Genomic DNA, 26,666 nt, shown 5'->3' with positions numbered 1-26,666 from the left:
CAACAGAAGTACACGAGAAAAGAATGCTAGAAGAAGACACACTGATACATTTTCAAGAAACCCTGAAGGTTAATAATGAAAAGCGTTATGAAGTTACACTCCCTTGGTGGGTTGTACATCCTCCCTTATACAACAATCGTGAAGTAGCCTTATCTCGACTCTCTTCTATTACGAAGCATTTAGTAAAAGAAAATACTTTTAACGCATATAAGTGTTTTTGAATCTGCTAAAAGAAGGAATTATTGAAGTTATCAAGCTCAACAACGAAAATACATGTCTTTGACTGTTCATTCAAAACTAAAGGTGGTGCTTCATTAAATGATTGTCTTAGCACTGAACCAAGTTTGACACAGCAAATTCCTCCCTTACTAAACAGGTTCAGATGGTGTGCAAAGGGAGTTACTGCTGATATTAAACAGGCATTTTTGCAGATAAGTGTAAATCAAGTAGACAGAGATGTATTGCGATTCTTGTGGTATAAGGATTCTGATTGTTCAACTATCGTCGAATACAGACACTTTTTCGGAATAACTACTTTTCCTTTCCTACTGAATGCAACGATACTATATCACCTTGGTCAGGAAAAATTTAAAAGTAACGATCTGGATTTTACAAGAGGTAAATTAGAAGACGATTTTTACGTAGATAACTTAGTTACCAGTGTGGATGAGGAAGATCAGTTTCAAAGTTTAAAAAATCAAACGATCGTGATAATGGCAGCTGGGTGCTTTGATTTATGATGTTGGTTTTCTACAGGCTCTTCCGTAAATCCAATTCAGTCAGTATCAGGACTTAAGGGGAATTGTGAAACAGATGAAATATCATGTGTTTTCCCTAAAACAATTGCTGACCTGAGTCTTTTACCAAGTAAAAGAATGTTACCTTCAGTAGTAAACAGCGTGTACGACCCAATAGGATTTTCATGTCCTGCAATGCTCGTACCGAAATTAATTCTACAAGAGGCCTGGAGAATGAAATTACATTGGGACGAAGAACTTCCCGAAGATCTTAAAGTTAGGTTTCTTAATTGGGAAAAACATCTTGGTCTGATTGAACAATGAACTCTTCTAAGAAGAATGTTTAGAAGTAATGTCGATGATGCAACTTTACACGTTTTTTCAGATGCATTAGAGAAAGCTTATGCTTGTTGTGCATTCTTGAGATGTAAAGAGCAAGGAGAAGTTTTTGTAAATTTGGTAACTGCAAAATCTAGAGTGATGCCAATGAACCGTCCAACGATTCCAAGAGCAGAATTATTGGGAGCTGCCATCGCTGCTCGGTTGCATAAGTCTATTACAGAATCTCTTAGTTGCCTCTTAGGACATTTTTTGGAGTGACTCTATGGTTGTGTTAGCGTGGATAAGGAAGCAAGAACCTTGGAATACATTTATCGGAAATAGAGTAAAAGAAACCTGACAGATATCAACGCATGGGGATACATACCAGGGGAGTTAAACTGTGCCGATTTACCATCACGTTCTTGTAATTGGCATGATCTTTTCCACCAGAAATGGTGATAGGGTCCTTTGTGGATATGGCAAGATGAAGAGTCATGGCCGGTTACAAATTTGTCTTGTCCGGAGGAAGTGCTGAAAGAATGTTGAAAGATAGTGACGAGTGCAGAAAATGTTCAAAGGGAAGTTGTCAGTCACAGATTTTTATATTTTTCGAAATATTCTATGATAGTGCGGATGGTTGCGTGAATGCTTCGTTTTTGTGTCAACTGTAGTAAAGTTCGGGAAAATATTGAAGGAGCAATTACCAGTGAAGAATTTCAAAATGCTGAATTATGCCTGATAAAGATGATTCAAAATGAGTGGACACATGTGAATAGGAAGAAGTATGAAACTTATATGAAATTTCATGAAGAACAAGATATATTGAGGGTCTAAACCAGTCTTGTACTTGGAGAAGACGATGAGAACTTTCAATGCCCTATTGTTCTTCCTGATCATGAAATAACTCGGCGCTTAATTGAATATACGCATAAGATCCTAAAACATGCTGGAGTTCAGACTCTTTTAGGGTATTTAAGAAACAGGTTTTGGATCCCCAGAGGGCGGAGGATTACCAGATTAATTAGTTCAAAGTGCACTCCCTGTAAAAGACATTCCTCGAAGCATTCGACTACGGAGTGTGTGCCATTACCAGTCGATCGTATCCAAAGACTTGCTGCGTTTCAAGTCGTCGGGGCAGATTTAGCTGGCCCTGTCTTTCTGCGAGGACGTATTAAGGCTTGAATTATTTTACTTACTTGCGCGGTGTACCGTGCCACGCACCTTAAGTTAGTAACATCTTTGTCAACCGATACCTTTATTCAAGCATTAGCAGTGTAATATATATAGACCAAGGAACAAATTTTATTGGCACTTCAAGAGCACTTCAAAACTTGGACTGGGAAGTTATTCAAGCAGATTCTACAGCATATCAAATAAAGTGGAATTTCCATCCTCCAAGTGCACCGTGGTACGGTGGATGGTGGGAACGTCTTATAAGAGTTCTCAAGGATCTTCTAAAGAGAAATCTCGGCAAAGCAAGTCTTAACTATGAAGAGATGCTTACTATGTTAGCTGAGTGCGAGAGTACCATTAACCAAAGACCTCTAAGCCATACATCTGAGGATCCTGAAGAGCCAAAGTCTTTGACTCCTTATTCCCATTTCTTGCGTGAAGTTATCACACCATTACATTGTGACACAGTCGATCTAGATCTGACTGATGGCAACCATTTGCGAAAAATGCTGCGCTACCTACAAAAGGCACGTGATGATTTTCCCAAGAGATTCCAAAAGGAATACTTAGTCGCTTTAGTGAAAAATCCTGAGGAAAAACAACGCTACAAACTGAAGGAGGGTGATATTCTTCTAGTGGGTTCTAGTAATTTTAAAAGAATTGACTGGCCGTTAGCACGAGTTGAGGAATTAATCTCAGGCGAAGATGGAAAACACAGAGTCGCTCGGTTAAAACTGGCTCATACTACCATTATTCGGCCAAAACAATGACTCTATCCCTTGGAAATAGGGTTTAGAGGACTTATCATCAGTCCCCCCAAATAATGAAACAAAAATAAATCGTGAAGGTATCTTTGATATCCGTGAAGAGACAAGAGACTCTTGAAATAAAAAAATACACGAAGTGGTCGTCAAGTAAAGGTGCCCAAAAGACTAGATCTTTGATTGAAAAGAAACTTTTTCTTTTTTTACTTTTATTTAGAGTTTATGTCATAAAGTAAATTTTAAACTAATTTATAGATTTCAGTTAAAGTATTTTACTTCAGTAACAGTAGTTTCTCTTAGTAGTTTGTTTGTATTTCTCACTAACGTTTCCCCCCCTTTTTAGTTAACTTTATATGTTTATTAAGTTTTGTCTTGATTAAAATCAATACAAAAGGTGGGAGTGTTGAGAATCGATTTAATAGTTGTTAATCGTAATCGTTACGAATATTTGTTTATAAAAATAACCAGAATCTGGCTATGTACGAAAAATAAAGAAAGGTTGTTTTGTTTCATAATTAAGCATTTCTTTGCGTGGATTTATTCATTAATTTCGCCTTCATTATTTATAATTTAGGTCTCGTTCGTGAAACGAAACAAATTATGTTCAGTCTTAGAAATTTTTTTAGTAGTATTCATGGTTTAAACACAGTGACTAGTACGTATGTAAATATAGTACGTGTATTTCTATATCATGCGTAATTGCTTAATTCACGTTGTTTTGCTTCATTCATACGAAGTACAATATATAACCTATTCTCATTTCGATTTAATGGCGAGTCTACATTGCTGATAGAATTTCCATGTGAGACATAATTGGTCTAATTGCATTCCTTCATGCGCTTTAGGTAATACTGCATTATATCATTGGCATGCAGTTAAGGCGTAACAACCAGACAAAATGGGTGAACCATCTACAACTATGCATACTGAAACTTTAAATCTACTTGGTAGAACTCGATAGTTAAGTTTTTTTTAAAAACTTATTTTTTGAAGCTAAAACTTATTTTTAAAATTGGCTGAACTGAGACAAATCTTTACCGATTTACTTCGAATTTCAACTGTATATTTATAAGTTTTATAGAAGTAAGCGGGATTGCATTGTTGATTGAGTTTCATTAAAAAGATGGTGGTGATTTTGTTTGGGAATTTCCTTATTTTCTTTAACCCCTTAACAGAGACATATTTCAGAAAAATGGACCAAAAAAATAAAATTTTTTTGACTGTTTAATTTTGTTCTTTATATTATAATAAAAGTTAGAAAATGGTTTTTTATGACAATTAAAATTTTAAATGCAATAACTACTTTATTTATAATTTTAACATACACATGAAAAAGTAATGGATTACACACGCATCTTATTCAATTAGACCAAATGAAACAAAATTTTGAAGCTAAATATAATATAACTAGTATAATATAAGATAAAAACACAACAATATGATTTTCAATACACAAATCTTTTACAGTATGGTATATCCCAAAAACCTCACCCACATTTCACTCCCTCGATTGAAGTGGTAATCGGTGAAAAACAAGGACTGCTAATGCCATCTCTTAGGGAAATAGTGAATTAAGTATCCTAAAGAAGAAACGAACTCGGAACAAAATAGAAACGTTAATTTTTCTCCTGCCTGATGTCAGGTCGGGCATCACAAATACTGCACGTAGTAGTTGGCCGAACTGGAATTGGGCGACGCTGGCAACGGGTTAAAGATTACGTAACTTTTGTGATATGCCTATTTTTTTTCCAAACTAAAGTCCAACGTACTTTTGTAGATGTTCGCAAATATACTTGGAACAAAAATTATCTTAATTTAAAAATTACAGCTACTTATAGTTCGATAGTTCACCTTTCTAAACAAAAGCTTCACCGAAGAAAAAAAAACATGGTTGCCATTTCGTTTTGTTTCAGATGAAACATTCATTTTGAAAAATGAAAAAAAAAATAACTGCAGTAACGCAGCTTAGCCCCATAATTTTTATAAGCAATTAGACACTGTAATTTATAAAATCATAAAATACACTAACATTTAAACAGTATTTTCTTTATTTTTTTTTCCTACTTCGGTTCTTCCTTCATTATCTAGAAATTAAAGCAACAATGAAAAACATGAGTTGTTTTCTAAGCCAATCTCTTGAATACACATGTTTAAGTCTTTCAAAACTTTAAACTAATCTTAGAACTAACGTGATCAGAGAACACAAGTAAGAAAATGGCTCATAAATTCCATCGGAAATAACGTCGCGTCCCAAAACTCAAAATTCCATCGCCTGTCTTGTATTAAATTTAGATAGCCAATTTCTTGTATTAAATTTTTCCTTATTTCTTAGTTTGGGGGTGAAAATTCCATCCATTGGGGTTGCGTGTTCCTCCGAAGAAGCACTTAACCTTAATCGAAAAATATGGAAATAGCACGAAACTGCTTCTGTTCCTTGTCACTATTCGCGACTGCTTAACGCCTTTATTCTGATTTTTACGTTGAACAGGTCCTCATTCTACTGCTTGGGTTAAACCTGTATTCACAAAGTTACAAAATTTCACACATTTAAACTCGTAATATTAATACAATCTTTGTTTGAATTCTGTTACCATAAAATTTTAATACAGTCATTGTAATTTTGAGTTACACAGGTACTACTCTGAAAAATTTAAGAAATTCTATATTAAAAGTGCCTTAATTGTCTTTAGTGGAAATACATAGGCATTTATGTAATTTAATTATACAACATACATCATTTACATAACATTTTTGTAACATGCATTTAACACTGAAAATAATTTTTCAAAGATTTTTGTCACCTAACCTGCTCTGTTTCGATTGTTCTTGTAAGGTTCGAAAGAGCAGCAAATCTCTCGTGGCCCACATTTTCCTGGAATTCAAGAATAGTTTGTAAGAGTTCTAGAGCCTTTTCTACCTCTTTTTGCACTCACTTTCGGTTCATCAATATGATCTTCAGCTTCTTCCTCTGATAATCCTTTGGCATTATCTGTGCATCTGTTTATGTTCCGCATGTTGCCAGGCAGTTTTCAACTTGTGAAAATATTCAAAATTAATGTCAACATTAAACACCGATTTTATTGCATTCCATTCTTGCAAATCTGACACTGCATTTCCAGCGCCAACAGTTTCTTTCTCTTTACTGATGCCTTCTTGTTTACTCTGTCCTGCTCACCAACCCCTCTCTTACTGCCAGAATCATTGTATTCTTTTCTGCAGGGATCGAAATTACAAGAAACACCTCTAACCTGTTCATCCCTACTTCCTGTGGGTTCACGAAATTCATCTCTGCCTGCAAGTGCTACTGATAAATTTATGTAGTTAGGACATTTGTGCTCTATTGTTAGAAATTCGAGAAGCTCAGGTTTTGGAGAAAAATATGTTCGACATAAACGTGGAAAAGTACATTGATTTTTAGATAGTAAATGTAGGGAAATTTTGAGATGTAGAGGTTTTCGAGTTAATGAGGTTCGAGATAAGCAGGTTCATCTGTAGATGAAAATTTTGAGAATGTCCACTTGTTGTTTTATCTTTTATAAGGTCATGCATACAATTACGAATAAATTCATTTTAGATGTCGTTGGGGAGTTATTTTGCCCCCTATGATTTGCGCTGCTATTAGACTGATAACATCAGAAAATATTTATGAAAAATGAAGGGCTTTGCTTACATAAATGTAGGTTATAGCAAAGGTTAGTGTAGGGTCAAAAAGAGGGAACTTTCTCGTTTGCGGTTGTTCGTTCCGATCTTTTCTCATTGAGCAAATTATAAACACAGAATTTATAAATTTGGTTATTTATATACACTGAAGTTCAAGTTTATGAACAATTTTTTTCAGTACCTACACACCTTCCCACCAAAAGAGATTGGTTATAAATTTCAAAGGTTTATAATGTATTCCTTTTATCCAGTTTCATTTCTGTAGAGAAATAATGATAGGCAATTGAGTCCTGAGTACCCACAATTTCCTAATTATTTTCAATGGGCACTTGAGTCAAGGCAAAGCCAGACTAAAAAGCATTTTCATTCCTAATGTTTTAAGGGCCTGCACATTTAGCTCTTAGGGTCGAAATTCTGCCAAATGTTTTAAACGAGCAAAAATTAGGATTTTAATATTCTTAAAAAAATTGCAAGTTTCAGGAAACACTTTTTTTTCAATACTTCTGGGAAACACATTTAGCTGAAATTTTAATTTATTTTATAACCGTCGTCGATCAGCCAACCCAATTCTTACTTTACGACTACCAATGTTCAACTCCCTAGTCTTTTTATTTTGAACCCATTCCAGAGCACAAGAGAACTCCTGGATCAAGTATTGGGAGAAATTTGCCTTCGCTGATAACTTTTTGATAGAACTAACCAGCATCTGCGTTACATGGAGAGCCAAACCACGAAAACTTCTAACTGTTAGCCTATCGGTAAGGGGACTTTAACTCATGTCCCGTCTACCACTGAAGATATTTTTCGTCCGCACTGTGGTTGAAACGAGCCAGGTGCGGAATTTGTAATGACCAGCCATTCCGTAAATTCGATCTTGGGTCACTGGGAGGTGAGAGCTCTATTCCCTGAGTCACCACTCCTTTTTAGTTGGAATTAGAATATTTATTATTAAGTATCCCTATATTAGAATATATTATGAATTTTGTCTAATTCGTAATGGAAAAGGTCACTTGTCGGCCCGCCACCTTCACACCTTCAGAGATGCCAACTGCTCCGGACAAGCCAAAATAATTAGTAAAACGGTAGATAACTACAAATAAATTTTACAAATACTTGACTATTTTTGCTTGCTTTTTAAAAGGCATCGCACGTCACAAGTACTATAAAGTGGTGAATTATATAAGCCCACGAATCATTTAGAAATAGTGGTGGATAAAAATCTACTAAGTTGAATTTATTAAACCAAGAATCACAATTGATAAACTACCACTTTAAAATATATATTTGCTGTCCGGAGCAAGTTGGCATCTCTGCACCTTGAACCAATCTTTCTTAAAGGCTATTTTTTGCATTAATTTCCAACTTAAACCTGAATCCATATTTATACCAAGCATATTTTCTTATTTTCAAGCTATGTATGTAAATCATTTCCGAACTAAGTATTCTATATTCTGTAGATCCTAAACTATCGAAATCTTATGGAGGATCTACAATTACACCCGTAGACCATGGTTTAATTCAAATATAAAAACTTTTAGCTATGAGTTGAAATATATTACAACTGTATTGGGTTAGATTAAATATCTATATATCGATATTCTTTTGAAATACTTCGCTTTCTCGAAAACTTATTTTTTCTTAAAAGAAATGCATTGCTACAATTGAATTTTTTTTAAAGAATTTCTATATTTTTTTTTTTTGAAACAGATGAAACTATTTTTAATAGAATAAATAAATGTAGAAAGTAGTTTTTACTTAAGAAACGTGTAATATAGTGCTTGCAATCCAACATGCAAATTTCTTACAGTGTAGATGAAAGTTTCGTGTGAATTATTCATGAACTTCAAGCAGAAATAAAATCTGCCAAAAAAGAAAGTCCAGAAGAAACTTTAAAGCCTTTTCTTAAATGGCCACGAAGCGTTCTTTCTCGCCAACAAATGTTTCTTTGATGTTCACAATTCTCGCCTGTGAATTGCAAAGTAGTCATTTGGACTTTTTCATTAAAGCCCCAAATTTGAGAGAATTCTTTGAAAATGCGTTTCATGATGTTCACCAATACGTTTTTAATATTAAAAAAAAATTGCGTTCGAAATAATGATGCTAGTCATTTATTTTGATTATGAAATCTGGATGTAAAAAGTTGAAAGTATGCATACATTTTGAGGGTTTCTTTTACTTTGATTTTACCGGAAATATTTCGTATTTCATTTATTCTATAAGTTCATAAATTACTTTAAATTTAAGTTATATTAGATATTTATTTTTGATTCTAAAAATTATTTTTTTTGTTGTTGCATGAAAGAGCATTTACTATAATTAGGATCTTAATAACTGAAAGGTTTCGGGTACATGAAAATTGGTTGAAATTTCTATTAATTTTTCGAATTAATCAACAAAAAAAATAGCTCTTTTAGAAATGCAATTATTATGTTATTATATCAATTATATTACGGGCTATAGGACTAATTTAACCTTCGTGGGGCTGGCGAGTCATATATGTAGCAAGATGGGCTGATATAGAGTGTTAGCAGGAGTATTCGTATGAAATCAGAAACAGGATGGAAAAAAATAAAAAGCGGTAGCTTAAGTTGGCGCAAGGCTAATTTGACAACCTTATTTTTGCTTTCACTTCAAATTGAATACTTCCAATCAATGTTTGTTAAAAGTGTAAATATATAATTTTTAATTTGAACTACGTCTTGGTGAATTAAATAAAGAAAACTATTATTACCCCGTCCACAATTAAACTGCTATAAAAATAGTTTGTCTACCAGTTTCACAGTGATTGTCGTCACCCTGAGAATGCACTCTGAACAATATGTGGTCAGAATATCATTGGTGTCTTACGTTATTCGTGAATACTGTACTATTCGTTATAATATTCGTTAATATATTGTATTAATATTATTGATTAATATTTATTAGCCCCTTTATAGTATGCGGTCAGAATATTATTGGTGTCTTTTATTAATAAGTATCTCAAATGGAAAGGTTAAGACATCATTTTTGGAAGGAAAAAAAACCCAACAAATAAGGAGGACGAACAATACGCACAGAAATAATAACACGGTTTTCTCGAAAGAGTGAGCCTTCCATTTTAATTTAAAATGAGCAATAAATAGGGTCAGAAACCAAGAATATCATCGTGAAATGGAAAAGACTGAATGGTCAACTTAACAGGTTCACAATACTAAGACACATTTTCTTACAAATTTTAACTTGAATGAGTTCCATGAGTGTAGATTTAGTACTAAACCCACAATAAATTGAAGGTGTGATTCGAGAACATTTACAAATAATGTGTTTCATAATTTCAGCAACACTCTTTAAAATAAGTCAACTTTTAAGTATATATCTTTTTTTCTTCTTATTTGTCCAGATTAAAGATTGCAAAAATAAGTTTTTCACCCATGGCAATTTTTAATTATCATTCTTTAAAACGAAAATTTATTAATACTTGATTGTATTCAGAGTTTAACACATTTTCCCCTTACTTAATAAAAAAAGGCCTTGAAACTTTTTATTTTCATTTTTAATGAGTGGCAATCTAAAACTCAAATAAAAAAAGAAAATAACTTTTTTTACGTGCAATTAAAGTCTTAGGGGCTTTAATACTTATAACCGATAGCTATAATCACCTTCCTTGAATTTTGCGGCATGATTAAATTCTTTTCTTACAAAAATCTGCTTAAGGTTTCTTTCCCCCTATTCAATGACTAAAGCTTCACACTGATATTGTTATGAACACGCCATTTGCTTCATTTAATGCCATGAAAAAAATTTTAAAAAATTGAGTTTGGCATAATGTCTTAGAAGAAAGACATTAAAAAGAAGTTTAATTTATGATTAAAAAAATACTTTTATATTACTTTTTTTAATAAAAAGCAAAAAGAGCCCTGATAATTATTGGCGCCAGTATTTAAAGACTAATTGATTTAGAGCTTTATGAATATCTTGTTTTTCACTGGCGATTTTGTTTATGCATTGTGAAAAGCTAGGAATTATGAAAAGTTAATTAACGCTCAGATTATTTTTTTAAGCCTTAACACAAAATAAATGTTTTTTAAAATATGTTTTAATTATTTACTTGAATTATCTGTATTAGTGCATGCTGTATAAATTGATTCGTCATCTAAGCCAAAAAACAAATTTAAATTTATGGATTATTTTGAAAAAATAAAAAAATAAGCGAAACTAAAAATAGAAATAAAGTGTAATTTCTATTTTTTTAAGAACGTTTAATGACTGAAAATTTTTAAGCAATTAAGGTTATAAATATATTGAAAAAAATCCCATAGTCAATAGGATTTTAAGTTAATTATAAGTTCTCTTACATCACTTACATCTCGTTTGTTACAATATGATCTATTTGTTCCTTCTTGTAATAAAACATAAAATGCTTGGTATAATTTTATTAAGGTAACAGGTATTAATATTTTATCTGCAAATTAATGAGAAAAATATTATCTGTTAGTGTTTCTCTACAATCGAATCTAATTAAGAAAAAAAAGTGAATCATGTGGCGAAATTTCATCTAAATTACAAGCCGTTGCAACTCTATCCGTATTTTATCCCTTAAAATAATAAAATTGTGTTATTAGATAATTGTTTTTTTTTTAAATGATACAAAAGAATTCGTTTTACAATTTTAATCAAACTTATAGTAACGCAATTTTTGCCTTTATTGCTAAAATGTAATTTGCTAAAATGTAATTCGCTAAAATGTAATTCGCTAAAATATAGTTCGCTAAAATATTATTCGCTAAAATATTATTCGCTAAAATATTATTCGCTAAAATATTATTCGCTGACATATTATTCGCTGACATACTATTCGCTGACATACTATTCGCTGACATACTATTCGCTGACATACTATTCGCTAAAATATTATTCGCTAAAATATTATTCGCTGACATACTATTCGCTAAAATATTATTCGTTGAAATATTATTCGCTGAAATATTATTCGTTAAAATATTATTCGTTAAAATATTATTCGCTAAAATATTATTCGCTAAAATATTATTCGCTAAAATATTATTCGTTAAAATATTATTCGCTAAAATATTATTCGCTAAAATATTATTCGCTGAAATATTATTCGCAATTATTCGCATTAAAATCTGTTATTATTCGCTGAAATATTATTCGCTGAAATATTATTCGCTGAAATATTATTCGCTGAAATATTTTTCGCTAAAACATTATTCGCTGAAATATTATTCGCTAAAACATTATTCGCTAAAATATAATCCGTTAAAATATAATCCGTTAAAATGAAATCAGTTTCTTTAATGACATTAAAATCTGTTAAAAAAATGAAATCTATCTTACAAGTAACTAATAATCAATACTCTATGAAATTATTCAATGGATGGCGTTGTATTACTTATATTAGCAATGCAACGTTATTTACTGCTTACTGCCTAAAACAGTGCTTCCCAAAGTGTGGTACGTCTACCCCCAGGGGTACGAGAATAATTTAGTGGGGGTACGCTTTCTTATGCGAAATATATTGCAAAAAACGAAAATTTCAAAAAAATTTATTTAAAAACAAAACTAGCCATGAAAATTTAAGATGACGTATTTTTCTATTGACTATTTTTTGCAGAGTTACCAGTTAATAATTAGTGATTTTTTAACTTTTGTGCAATTTTTTATAGTAAAAAATACATTCATCTTTTAATCAGTGGTGCACAGTGTTACGAAAAATTTAGAAAGTGCATACAAAAGTCATAAGTTTGGGAAATACTGACCTAAAATAATGATGAATTTCGTTAATAATAAATGAAATATATGAATCATGTTGTACAATTTTACGCAAACTTTAGCTCCAATTGCGTTTTGTCTCCTAAAATATCATTTTATTGACTTTTTATGAGCTATGTCCAAATCAAATGAAATAAATAAATCCCTTGATGAAATTTTTAAAAGATTGCCAGTATTACAACATCATTTACTGAATAAATTATAATCTATTTCGTTAATAATGTTTAAATAAAGTGAAAGTAATGAAATACAGTATACTCTCGATATTTCAGAGACTCTAAAAAAATTCGAGATAGCAAGTTCTAAATGTGTTCTAAAGAACAGAAAAATATATATTCCAAATTATTACTCTAAAAAGTAGTCATCAAACATAAGAATAAATATGTATTTAATGATAGCTGACTATAAGTCTAAATACAACAGTTATAATTTCATTTTTAAAAGTAAGACAAGAAGTAATTATGCAATAAATAGAAAGCAATTGGTTTACAATGAACTTGCATTGTGATTTTTCCAAAAACATTCCTTTTCTATTTCGAAAAAAATTCGACGTAACAAGAAAAAAAAAACCTCTTCGACTATAGGAATTAAAACTAACATTGTGTGGATATATAATACCAAAGGGAAAAATATTTTTTTGACATAACGAGGTTTTCGAGTTATCGAAGTTCGAGATATCGAGAGTTTACTGAATATGGTGCTATTTTACGTAAACTGTTACCAATGCAACGTCATTTATACCTTGTCGCAGAAATTAAAACTGCACTTATACTTTTCCGTCTCAAAAACCTTTTAAAATTCTTTTCATTTTGAAGTTCGTATATTTAATATCTGATGACATATATAAATGTTCCCGAATTTTCTTTTAAATGACCCGAAACTTAATGTTAGATAAAATATGGGTCGACATATTCAGCCCACGAGTTTCCTAAAATGACCATCACCGATATGCGGAAAGTGTTCTCTGAAAAGTCATTAGTTTCTGTTATCGTTTTCTAGTTATATGTCGTTGCCACTTTCATGGTCAGTAATTTTACCTATCAGGAGATTTAATTCTTGCGGTGAATGGGAACGCATCCTACTACAAAATGGCATCAACTTCCTGGGAAATATGCCAGCCCACATTTTTCTGATGCCAGATTTAACACGGAGAGTATATAATAAATGTCAGTATTGTTTTTAGAGAAGCAAGATTTTCCGCAAGCGATATTTTTGGAATTTTTATTTTACATTTAATATTTGTCAATATTCTAAAAGCGGTGTTCTTTTATTTTAAAGTAATCTTATTATATTAGCTCAAGCAATGTTTAAAAATAAACAGATTTGAAATAGTTTCTAACTTTTTAACAATTTTACAATTTGCGATCGCGACGAACTATAGGGGGCGATGTTGTATGAGACGAATTCCTGCGATTTCCATATGAACAGTTATTCAGTTGCTCTGAAGCCGTCCTTAATGTAGCGTGTAGCATTGTAACGTTCCTTTATTGTGGCTTATTAATTTTAAAAAAGAAAATTTTTTAATATTCTTTCTTATGCAAGCGAAAACAAAATGGTATCTCTTTTTTCTAGAGAAGAAACATCCAAAACACATCATAAAAATATTTGTAAATAAACAGAAGAAAAAATATGTATCTTCTTATTAGAGTTAAGACCTAATGCCTGTGAAATCGTTTTACTAAATTTAATGATATAACATGAAAGGCCAATTAAAACTTTACTTTCTATAGTTTATTACATCAAAAAGTATACATAAGCCCATAATTTTATATAATTTAATTTTGCAAAAAGAGTTTTTTGACAAGTTTTTAGCAAAAAATTTTAAGTTTAAATAAAAATCATTATTTATAAACTAAAAAACGAAAATAAAAAATGCTTACGAAAAAAAAATGATTTTAAAAATTCCTCAAATTAAAATAAATGTTTCTTTTTTTTTTTTAAATTCTTAATCGGAGGTAGAAAACCATTCTATAGAAAACTATCATCAAATTAGAAAAAAAAAATTCTTACAAAAATTTTTTATTATAAAAATCATAACACTTACCTGATTTATAAATTCGGAGAATTCCAAAATGATGTAGCAGTATGCGATCCCGAAATTGGAAGTTATCAGTTGCAAGTTTGTTGATAATAGAAGTTAAAAATTATTGAGAACTTTTTCTTCATATGCTTGGCGTGTTCTGTTTCTGAAAGATTTACCAATGTTCTGGAGAGTTTTTTCAAATTCTTCTACCTTTTCCTTAGGGAAATTTTGCTTCTTATTTGCTGCTAAGAAAATGGCGTCTGGGTCTGCCAATAATTATGATAGAACGAAATGATAATTATTAAAATATATTTAGGAGTTCATTTTTGAACAATACTCAAGAACATTCAACATTATGAACATTCTTTCACAAACTAAATAACAAATGCAGAGATCAAGTGCATTATTTTTAATTTTTATATGTAATTTTGCCATTAAGACTATACTGTGGGGACAAATTGTTTAAATATTCTAACTAGTTATCAAACTTTATTAAAAATTGACAATTTGGCAGTTTGGATTTTTCTGCCCAGAAGAAAATCATTAAAATTTATGAAACAAATTTGCAATCTTCGCATATGAACCCAATGTAACGTTGAAATAACTTTTTAAACAATAATAAATGAAGTGGAAAAGAACGGTTTAAGTCACATTTTTCACAAAAGTGGAGACTGGATAGAGATCTGTTTCATTTTGAGGATTACTAGAATTTAATAAATCAGTAACGCGGAAAATTGGCTCTTCTCTGAAATTAATTTACACAGTGAAGATGGGCCAAGCTCGAGGAAAACGATTCCTATTCAAGTGTAGACAATGCAAGAAGGAAGAAAGTTATAATGACGTTAGTTTAGTTATAGCAACGTTAAGTTATAGTAAGTTACATTAACGTTAAGATATAGTAAAGTTACAGAAAGTTATAGTTAAGTTATAGTAAGTTATAGTATAGTAACGTTAGTAAAGTCATAAGAAGACGACGGGAATTGATACTAGCGAAGAAGTAGTTATGGTTCGTTCACCAGGAGTTGGCACTTTGCTCCGCCTTCATCACGTGGTATCGGACGATACTGTTTCGCTATTTTTGGGGAGAAGGATGTGAACAACCCTGAACAAGGTTGCAATTTGGTGATTGTATTTGAGATTTCGATAATTGAAATTTTTAATTTTCGTGAAATTTTCAACATATGCAAAGCTATAAGATAATTTTTTTTGTTTTGTTTTTATGTTTGCAAAAAAATATTTTTCTTAAAGTTTTGGGTTTCACAACCGAAGATCCTCTGGAATTTGAAAAAAATATCTTGAATTACAAGAGGCAATTTTTCCATTGAAACGAGTGAATCACTGCACCGACCGTAATTAGCATCGTAGCAAATTATTAGCAATTATTAGTATTATTAGCACTTCTTAGAAATTGTTAGCACCCGTTCATACGAATACTGAGTTCGTGGGAAAGCAGTATTCCGCTGCGTTCACACGAACTGTAAAGACATAAATACTTTCAGTATCGAAGAAAAAATTCTCTTTTCTAAGAATTTGTATGGATAAGGTGTAAACTGTTTTAAATAATGTGATTTAATCTCAGTATGAATGCAACATCTTTACCAACTGAAACTTACACTCCAGGCAAATGCTTGATAATATTTATTACGCTGAATCAATAAAACCTCATCCAAGTTGATGCAATTCTGTAAACAGTATTGTTTATTACTATACGATCAGTTTTTTTCTTTCTGAGGTGTCAGGTAAGAAAAAAGGTTTAGTGGCTAAGAGACTTTTATCAGAAAGCTTTTCTGTGAGAATACGATTGCAAGTATTTAATAAAGCAATCCTTCTAGCTGCCATTTTATTTTGATTTTCTACAGCTAACAGAGTTTTAATCTTGGTTGAGCATGACAAATCATGAATTCATTGCTCATACTTAGAGAAGCGTTTTTTTTAATTTCTTATCACCACATTTTTTGATTTATATATATAACTTTAAGATTTATAATTTTGTTTTTTTAAATAAAAAAAGTTTTCTTTTATGATGTATATGAAATACTTCATCTTTTTATTATTATTTCTTCGATTTATTATTTTCTCTGACATTATCTTGACCGAAACCCCAAGGGCAAGAGCTGGACTTAAATGTATTATCCTAATCATAAATTATTAATGTAATCATAAACGTACTATTCTTAATCACGAAACGCAGCCCAATTAAATATTGATACTGAAACGAAATGAATAGCTTTATGAATAAACACATGCAATAAAAACTATTCCCATTTATTTACAATTTATACATATAATGCGCTTTAGTTATCATCATGGCATCAAGTATTTGCGACGCTATGACACAAAAACAATGTAAAAAGGACGGCTAAAAGTGCAATAGTGTACTTGCACTTCAAGAAGATCTCAAATACCCACACATGTGACCTTTGAAGTCAGGGCCAGCTAATCATTATCAGCAAAATGGCGTATTAAAGTAGAGGTAAGTTTCTCTACATGAGGTTAGAATGTTAATCAACGATAAATTGATTAAATACAGTGCCATATCGCACATCGAATGAGTTGAAATAGAATTCTTTCTCGTCTGCATCTTTTACCTAACTTACAAGGGAAACTAGGGAAGTGTGACTCGCCAATTTTGAAATAAACTAGTGGGATGTATGCCTTATGAGGAATAATTTTAGGGGGCAACATTCGCTTCGGCCCATAGAAGGTTCTGTGAGAGATAAAATACCGATTTTCCTACATATTAAATTATTTTTTATTACTTCAATGCAGACTATTAGTTATTGTAATTGTCTCATAATCCAATTAATTTGGAATTAATTTGCTAATTAATAAATTGATCAAAAATTAATTAATTATTAATTAATTGTTGGTTAATTGTTGATTAATTATTCATTGATTGTTAATTATTTATTAATTAATTAATTGATTTGCAATTACATACTCCAATTAATTTGGAAAGTTTTTCGAAAAAAATTTTTAACAAATTTGATGTCAATTTTATTTTTAAATTAACCTAACAGGTTTTTTATGAAAAACTACAGATATATAAAACTTTCGAAATCAATTTTGACAATATAGTACAGTACCACAAAATTAATTGGAGTATGAGACAATTACAATAACTAATAGTCTGCATTGAAGTAATAGAATACCGATTTTTCTATATATTGAATTATTTTTTATCTCTCACAGAACCTTCTATGGGCCGAAACGAATGTTGCCCCCTAAAATTATTCCTCATAAGGCATACATCCCACTAGTTTATTTCAAAATTGGCGAGTCACACTTCCCTAGATTCCCTTGTTAGATTTATTATTTGTTTATGCATTTTGCTGTAACCGTGACACATTTTTGTTTTGTGTACCTGGCAAATTCGATGCATAATTAGTTTATGTTTTCCATGGCTTTGTGCCTGTCTTTGTGTTATGTCTCTGTGTAAATATGTAGCCAAAAAATTTAAATATTTGTGAAAGAATTTAGAATGCGTCACTTAAGAGAATTGATACTTGACGGGCTTGTCTTACTCGAAATAGAATTTGAAGAGCATTTGTAAACGTAAGCAAACGCCACGCTTCGACAACCAATCAGGCTCGAGGTACGCACACTGCGTCTCTTGCAGGTAAAATGATTTCTTCAAAATATCAGTTGTCAGTATAAAAACTTTAATAACAAAAGTGTATGTAAATATATAAAGCTATAAATAAATATTTCATAAGCTCGTACGTGAGTTGCTGTAAATCAAAAGCAAAAATAAAAGAGAGATTAAGTGTCACCAGATATAAATTTTTGAAAATAAAAGATTAAGTGTCACCAGATATAAATTTTTGAAAATAAAAAAAGCCTTAGTACATGAGAAATTAACATCGTTCCCTATATTTGAACCATTATAAGTCAGTTTAATAAGTAAGAATACTTATATATATTTTTTCTTTTTAAACGCATATAATTTTTATTATTTAGAATAATTATTTTTTCAAGTGCAGATGATATATTTTTTTTAATTCTGGTAATTACACAAGTCGTTACAATTAATACATTGACAAATAGTTCTAGCATGAAACTAAAATAATTATAAATTTTGTTAACAAAATGGGAACATTTTTTGTTGAAAATATCGAATTTTTAAAGGAAAATAAAAACCTGATGAATGCGAACCAATTACGAAGTTTTGTGTGCGTAGCCTACTTATATTTTAAAAAAAAATGCTTAATTTTGATCTTTAAGACTAGATTGCCCAAGGAAGTCATTTTGACTGCTTTTTGATTGGCTAAAAATTGACAAATAATAATGCAAATTTTTTTTTTGAAGTTAAGTAAATTATTTTAATTGGGAATATTTACTAATAACTTGTTATATAAAACTGTAAATAATATAAAAATATTACAAATTAAACAATTTTCTTTGCACATTATTTATTCTTTCACAATGCAGTCAATTTGACTGCTTTTGGGCAGTATAGGTATACACTAAGCTTCAGTCTTTCTAGTCTCAAAATTGTAATCGCATATTGAGTTATAAAATAAGTTAAAGTAAAAAGAAAATGTAAACAGATATTAACTTTAGCATACCTAACATAGTTTCCATGGTGACTTTCTTAAGCAACTTTAGCTGGAAAGAAAGAAAGGCTTATGAAGATATTAATATATGGGCTTATTTTCGGGAAAAATGATTCGTCTGAGGGATTACTTCTTATGATTTCATTTGATCTCCCTCTGGTCATCTCCATGAATACAAATGACTAAGAATTCATTTCATCTATTTATGAATGTTTATCGGAACCTATGTTTGTTCAATAGCAGGAAATAAAAATCTCTGGATCATTTTTTAGTTTTTTTTATAACATAATTAGCAGATAATCGGAGAGATTTTTTTTTTAGTTCTTTGTCCATTAAATTTTTAATGTTTTTAATCGTATGCCGTAAATAATTTTAGTGTATTCTAACACCGAAAAATTGTGGTAGCTACTTTAGACCTAAAACTTTTCTAGAAACTCCAAGAATAGTTTTTGCAATACCACAATCATTCTATATGACACACTTTTAGTGTGTCATAGAATGCTATAAGGGGTCTCATAAGGGATTAAAAATGTGGACTTCTTTCCTTACCCTACTATTGGGATCTTATTTCTCATATTGCGGCTTCCCCATTATGTTTCGATGAGCTGAAATCAAAATATGTAAGAAAAAGACATGTCTGTTAAGAGAAAGTAAGTTGTCGTGTCTGATTTCGTAACTTAAAATAGTGTCTGCACTAATAAATTAGCAAACTTGAGGTTACCCCCTCGAACCTTTAAGATTAAGTCCTAGAACGTGAAGATCCGATTATTAGATCAAAAGTTATTCAGAGTGGTCCGATTTTTTATTTTGCTCACTGTGCATGCAACAATTTTCCTTTTCCAAAAATTCCTGAAAATTTTATCACCAACAAAATTACAGAAGTAACAGCAGTTGCCTACAGAACATACATATTTTATGACACACATTATTTTACATAACATAACGCATTATTTGTTCTAATGTTATTACTAAATAAAAGTAAATTATAAAATCAAAACAGATTTTAAAAAATCTGATATGCTGAAATCTAAAAGTATGAGAGCCTGTTTTTTACTCGTTAGCTCAATAAAATCAATATCCACTCAGTGTGGTTAAATATTTTTTATCGTCAGTTTAAGCATGAGAGGTATTCGAGGTTTCTTCTCTGTGTAACGCAAATATGTGTCAGTCTCCAAGATGCTATTTTTGCATGAAAGTAAATTTGACTCTTGTTTGGTCTAGAATTTTTCTTTTGGTGGGATTCAACATTGCTAGGATATTGGATCGCAACGAAACCGCAATTTAATTTTCTGTTCGCCATTGTCCACCTTACCGAATATCGAAAAGCTAAAGATATTATAAATTAGGAATATTTCATTGCACATAAATGGTGTTAATAGCTTTTTGCATGGTTAAAAATTATAGATAGAAACTTTTTCACTCTAGATAGCGCCATTTTTAAAATACAGCTTTAGAAAATGTGATTAATTATGTAGAAGCAGACGTCTCTAACAGTTTTACGCTAATCATTATTCTGCCGAACAGTAAAATCAAATTTTCTTTCCGAAATTTTTTAAATTGTATTGAAAACAAATCTAAAAATACATACTTTGTAGTAGTGCTCAATAAATTACCTTAAAAGTATTTATTTTGTAAAATAATTGTTCGATAGAAAATACGATTTTTATTTTGTATTGCACAAATGTACACAACGCAAAATAAAAAACAGACCACCCTGTATAACTTTTGATCCTAATGATCACATCTTCACATTCTAGGGCTAAATCTTAATTGTTTTTTATGCGACTTCAAATATGCTAATCGGACAGGAAAACGTATTTTCTCGGAATAAACATATCTTTTCTTAGATTCTGGTTTCTTAGCCCAAAAATATTAGGGGTTGTCCGATATCTGGGAAATACGGTCGGGAGAGCGTTCCAAAGTTTTGAACCCCTAATGTTACTTTTTGCATAATTCGCTGTATCTCGAGAACTTTTTATGCGAATTTTAAAAAAAATTGCCCACAATTATAAAATTCGTTTATCTAAAGATATGCAAAAAATAACATTTTAATAAATATTTATTATTATTCATTATTTTTTTAATAATAATGGGTGGAAAAGTTTTGAATTGTAAGGTACAAAATTTTCAGTATCTTTTTCAATGTAATTTTACAAGGCAAAATACAAAATTTGAACGAAATCGGTCAAATAGTTCCCGAAAAATCAAATTTTTAATATGACTTTTTTGAAATTCAATTTCGCAGGAACTTTCCAACTGATTTTGCCCAAATTTTGTATTTTGCCATGTAATATTATAGTCTTTAAAACGAACGTAAAAATTGTAGACTAATAGTTGCGGGAAATTTTTTAATTCACATAAAAAGTTCTCGAGATATAGGGAAATATGCAAAAAGTAACATTAACGTTAAGGGGTCAATACTTTAGAGCTCCCTCCTGACCAAACTATTGGGAGCCTATTTCTTCGGCTAATCCCTCTATTTTTGGGATTAGAAGTCTGAATTTGTCGGAAAAAAGGTATGTTTATTCAGAGAAAGTATGCTTTTGTGTCTGATTTCGTAATTTAAACTATATCGCCATCACTTATTAATTAATGCATTTGAAGTCACCCCCTCGAGCCATTAAGATTTATTCCTAGAACGGTGAAGATCAGATCATTAGATCAAAAGTTATTCAGGGTGTTCCGTTTTTTTCTGCACTACACTGGTATATCTTTTATGGCCATTTGGACGGTCCCTCCGGTACACTCATGGTATCAGAGTAGGTGCCCAGGGAGCTCCTTGACTCGGGGCAGCAATGGACGAGAACAAACTGCAATGACTCGTTTCCTCATTTGACATCTGTCATCAATAACTTATATCGATGGTAATAAATATTTCGAAATCTGCATTAAGTGTTTTGCAGCCCAGGCCTCCCCTGTACACATTTTATCTTGTCTGGGACTTACAGCGCAGGACCTGGTTCTGTTGGTGCTAGACTTTCTCAGAGTGAACGAGCTTATAGACCTGATCTAGCTCTGCTGGTCATGGGGATGAGAACAACAATATCTCTAGTTTTGACGTTAAATTCATTCCGCATTTTTACTTATTGATTCGTTCACGGCACCAAATTTGTTTTCCTGGCTCTAATATTTACTTGCTAACTCTGACATGTACCCCGTTCATATTGGACAAGAACTTTAAAAACAAATCCAAAGGGTGGTCATTACGGATCACCCTGTATATGTAATAATTCAAAAAATATCAAACGATTACAAAGGTTGTCATTATTTAATTGAAAATAATTGAATGAATGTAGATGCAAGTTTAAATTTTGTTTGCACGCTTTGTCAATGTACAATGTGGAGCCTAGGTGGCTAAGGGACACAGTACCAGGTTCAAATCGTAGACATGGTTCATGGATTCGACATCTCGTCCCGGATCTCGCTAACCACAATGTCCTCAGAGGTAGACGGTTCATGGGTCAGAAAGACCTTGTCGTCCGGCTAACCATGGGAGGCTATCACAGTTTTCCACTCCATGTAATGTTAATTAATGCTGGTTAGTTCTATTAAAAAGTCTTCTACGAAGGCTGTAGTGTGATCCAGAGCTTGATATGCCAGATTTTTGTATGATCCCTTGACTCCAGAGTTGAGTTTAAAGTTACGAGGCTGGACATTGACAAGTCGTAAACCCAAAAATGTGCCGGTTGCTCAACGTTGGAGTAAAATAAAATATTGCATGCCACTGTTCTTAGTAACATGTACAATGTCTAATCGGTAGCCCATTACACCAGCGATTCTCAAGCTGTGGGGGGCACGAGCAAGCTAAGGGGGGTGGCGCGAAGATGTTTAAGAGAAAATATTATTTTTAAAAAAATCTTACATCTATCTCTAATACATATCACGTATACTTTTAATTGCAAAATAAAATTTCATTTATTTTATTGCACAATTGTAGTTTTTGCCCCTAAGGTGGCCCATATATTGAAATCACTTACTCAAATCATCCTTAGAAAAGACACTTGCAAACGTCTTTTGAAAAGGCTCTTTAAGAGTGTTGCTGGTGGAGACAAGTCTCCCGACTTTAAAAAAGATATTTTTATTTAGAGTGCATAATTTTTTTTATATAGCATTTACATTGATAGTTCTTGTGTGATGTCACTAGCGATTCTTTTGAGTTAACTTATTAGAATAAATCAAGAATTACTAAGTTAATTCTTTCAAAAGAATTAACTAACCGTAACTAGTAAGTAAGAGTTAACAAACCATATTGGAGTTTAACCTAACACATAACTAGTATAAAATCACCCAATTTAAGAAAATACCAGAATCTATCACAAAAGCAAATAGTCTTTTGGTTCAGTCACTTGTCGTGAAGTCATTAATTTTTCTTCCTCATCAATTGAGAGTCCTTCAGGAGTCTTATGAAATCGATCCCTAACCCATTCGTAACTTGCTGTCAGTTTGTCGTCAGCAAGAAAATACTTTTTTTAATTATTTGCCAGCATAGATAATTTTTATAAAAACAAATTATAGATATTCTTCCTTAGCCTTGTAAGTTCTAGCACAATCATCCACATTTGCAAACATTGTTTTTTTGCTTTAAATTTCTGCTCCACAATTCCAGTTTTCTAAACGAAGCATTAACTTTATCACTCGTATCCAACATGTGTGTATTTAATTCTTGGAGTAGAAGATTCAAGTTATTTAATTTCTCGAATATGTCTGCCAAAGAGCTCAATTTCATCACAAATCCCGAAAATTCTCGGCTTCCAACCTGTATTTTTCTAGGACTATTTCTTTCCTTAATTCATAAACACGTTGCAAAAATTTAATTAAAGCTTTTTAGTTCACAGACAAAGTTTCAGTAAAAAACGATTTTTGTTTCTTACATGATTTTAATTTTAAATAGAAGAATTCTCTCGATTTCACTATGAAGCTTTTCCAAATAACGTTTAAGTTTATTAACTACTGGTAAACCCAAAATTTAAGTATTCTTGAGAATATTTTCTTGATTTTATTTTCGGAACCACCCTCGTTTGTATACTTGTGGATGCTTTATCGTCTAATGCTAGCTTACTTCCACTTAAAAATTTATCCATGAGTGTGCATAAATCTGCTGCAGTGAATATCTAATAGGGTGAATTGCAATTGACAAGAAAATGTACATAACATACACATAGATTCTATAACGATAGAAGGATCGACTCGAATGAAACTGGCTGGAATTAAAACTTGCGTTATCGAACATTTTCCTTCTTGAGAGAAAACATTTGCTCTGCGTCTGCTCGAGACGCCATCGGTGGTGTGGATTCCTTTCCACAAAAATTACTTATTTTTTCTCTCTATTGTTTAGTCATACTTCTGTTTTATTTCTTTTATTATTCGAAAAAATGTATTCCCTGTTTCTAAATTTAGCTCGAACCGTCTAGGATAACTTTTATTAACGAATTTTTCTACTTTCATATTCTTTTAACGGTATCTCCCTGTTTGGCTTTCATTTCAAATATAATATTTAAATTTTCCTCGCTTTCCTTGGCTTAATCTGTTCACCGTCCGCTTGGCAAAATGCGAGATGTAATTTCTAACCAACGTTGGCTCGCTTTTACTTTCATTTTGGCAGTTAATTAAAAATTATTTAAAAACAGAATTCAAAATACTCAATATACATTACTGTTGTATACATTTTACTGTAAGCGGGGGGCGCGATGAAAATTATGATNGGGGGGGGGGGGGGGGGGCGATGAAAATTCAGATTGAAAACTGGGCAGCGAATACTGAAAGGTTGAGAAACGCTGCATTACACGACTTTACATCGAAAGGCATATCTAGAATCACCCATACAATTGCTTCAGAAATGCTTTGAGTTTTGCGATGGACAACCTGCAATTTCTACCTCAAAAGTTATATCAGAGATTTTGTTATCAGCAAACGAAGTACAAGGAGCAAAAAACTGTTAGCGCTCTGAATAACGTTTGATCCAATAATCGAATTTTTAAATACTAGGACTCAATCTCAACGGTTTGAAAGTCTCACTTTAAATACGTTAATTATAGTGATAGCTCAAGGGATAGAAAGTTCGCCTTCCGATGTGGTGAATCGAGTTCAATCCCAGCGATGGTTGATAGATACAAATTCCGCATCCGTCTCACACCGATCACAGTGCCTGACGTAAAATATCCTCAGTAGTAGACGGATCATGGGTTAGAGTCCCTTTGCCGTTATGCAAAAAAGTCGCCCATTCACTAAAGCGACTATGCTATTGTTGACATTCAATATTCTCTTGATTTCGGGCATTCCGGGTAATATGTTGACTTGTTTCAGAACTCCAAAAGCACATTTTTTTAAAAAATTATTTACGTTAGTGACTCCAGATATGCTGCAGTATGTAAGTTGTAAAATCGACGGCCGATTAAATGTCACCATATTTTTTCAATACCTAATCGAAATCTTCACCTTCCTTTTGCAAATTCATATCAATAGCATCTTCTCAATTAAAAACTTTCCTCGATGACACTATTCTCAACATACCCTCCAACTGCTACGGAGTTTCCGTAGTTTCAGAAATCTTCTTTTCAGACGGTAGCAAAATTAATGTCTTAATATTAAAAAAAAATAATTTTAGCGTAACTTGTCCACTATTACTTATAAAAGTGCAGGCCATATGGCTAGATTCTTAAGTTCTGATAAAAGTTTTATGAGAGATCCATTTGCTTTAAAAATTTCTACTTTGGTTCGCTACCACTAGAAAGAATTATTTTCAAAATCCTCATAAGTTGGAGGGTATGTCTCAATGAAAATACGTTTTATAGATAATAATATGCTTTTTTTTCATAACTGCTGGGAGTTTGCAACAATTATTCTTAGCAGTCAGGTCAAGTTTAGTCTATTTTTAGCATTAAAATTTATCTTTAGCGTCAAAAGGAGGAAAGAAACAACAGTTTTTTAAAAATAAAAGTGCCTAAGCTGCATTATCTGGGCTCATAAAAAAATTTCAAAAAATTCAGTGCTGACGTAAAATATTCTCAGTGGTTGACGGATTATGGGTTAGAGCCCCGTACCGTTGGTCTAACCGTGGGAGGTTTTTGTGGTTTTCTTCATGTAACGCAAATGCGGGTAAGCACCTTCAGAAAGTCGTCCACGAAGGCAAATTTTTCTCAATACTTGATTCCTTATTTTCTGGATTGGGTTCAAAATTACCAGGCTTCAGAGTGGAACATTTGCAGTCCAAAACCCGAAATCGGGTCGGCTTTTCAACGACGGTTATAAAATGAAAAGTACAATAACTTTTTATGTATTTAATTTAGTTGTCATTTCTAAATACCAGTTCACTCTTTACGCAAGATGGTATAGTTTAAAATTATTGTATTGCATCAAGTGTAAGAAAATTGCTATCGTATTGTATTGCTTTTTTTTTTGTTTTCGTTTGCTAACGAGAATTGAAGGGAAAAAAAACATTTAAATGATTACAGATATTCATTTTTAGTCCTTCTGTATATATTGATGTTCCAATTGCATCTGATACGAAATAAGTACTGTAATAAAAGAGACAACGAAATTAAACGAGACGATATAAATTCTGTTAGATTCAATTTAAGATAAGCTATCTCAACTCCATTCACACACAAAAAACCTTTTCCTCAGTACAAAATCGTAAACTAGCTTATACTATACGAGTTAA

General features: G+C 31.7%; 2 protein-coding genes across 2 annotated transcripts in view; both read left to right on the top strand.

The window, feature by feature from the left end:
- Positions 1–26,666, top strand: part of LOC107453275 (U8-agatoxin-Ao1a) — a 474,367-nt gene that overhangs the window by 81,800 nt on the left and 365,901 nt on the right. The gene's annotated exons all lie outside the window — the stretch shown is intronic.
- Positions 1,077–3,001, top strand: LOC139424920 (uncharacterized). Its single transcript, XM_071177039.1, has 3 exons — positions 1,077–1,333; positions 1,898–2,226; positions 2,346–3,001. Exons 1-3 carry the CDS (start codon positions 1,077–1,079, stop codon positions 2,999–3,001), a joined length of 1,242 nt encoding a protein of 413 aa, XP_071033140.1.

The sequence above is a fragment of the Parasteatoda tepidariorum genome, chromosome 2 (assembly GCF_043381705.1).
Source record: "Parasteatoda tepidariorum isolate YZ-2023 chromosome 2, CAS_Ptep_4.0, whole genome shotgun sequence".
NCBI lineage: Eukaryota > Metazoa > Arthropoda > Arachnida > Araneae > Theridiidae > Parasteatoda > Parasteatoda tepidariorum.
Note: the sequence above shows the minus strand (reverse complement) of the source record. Positions and strands in the feature narration are given on the sequence as shown.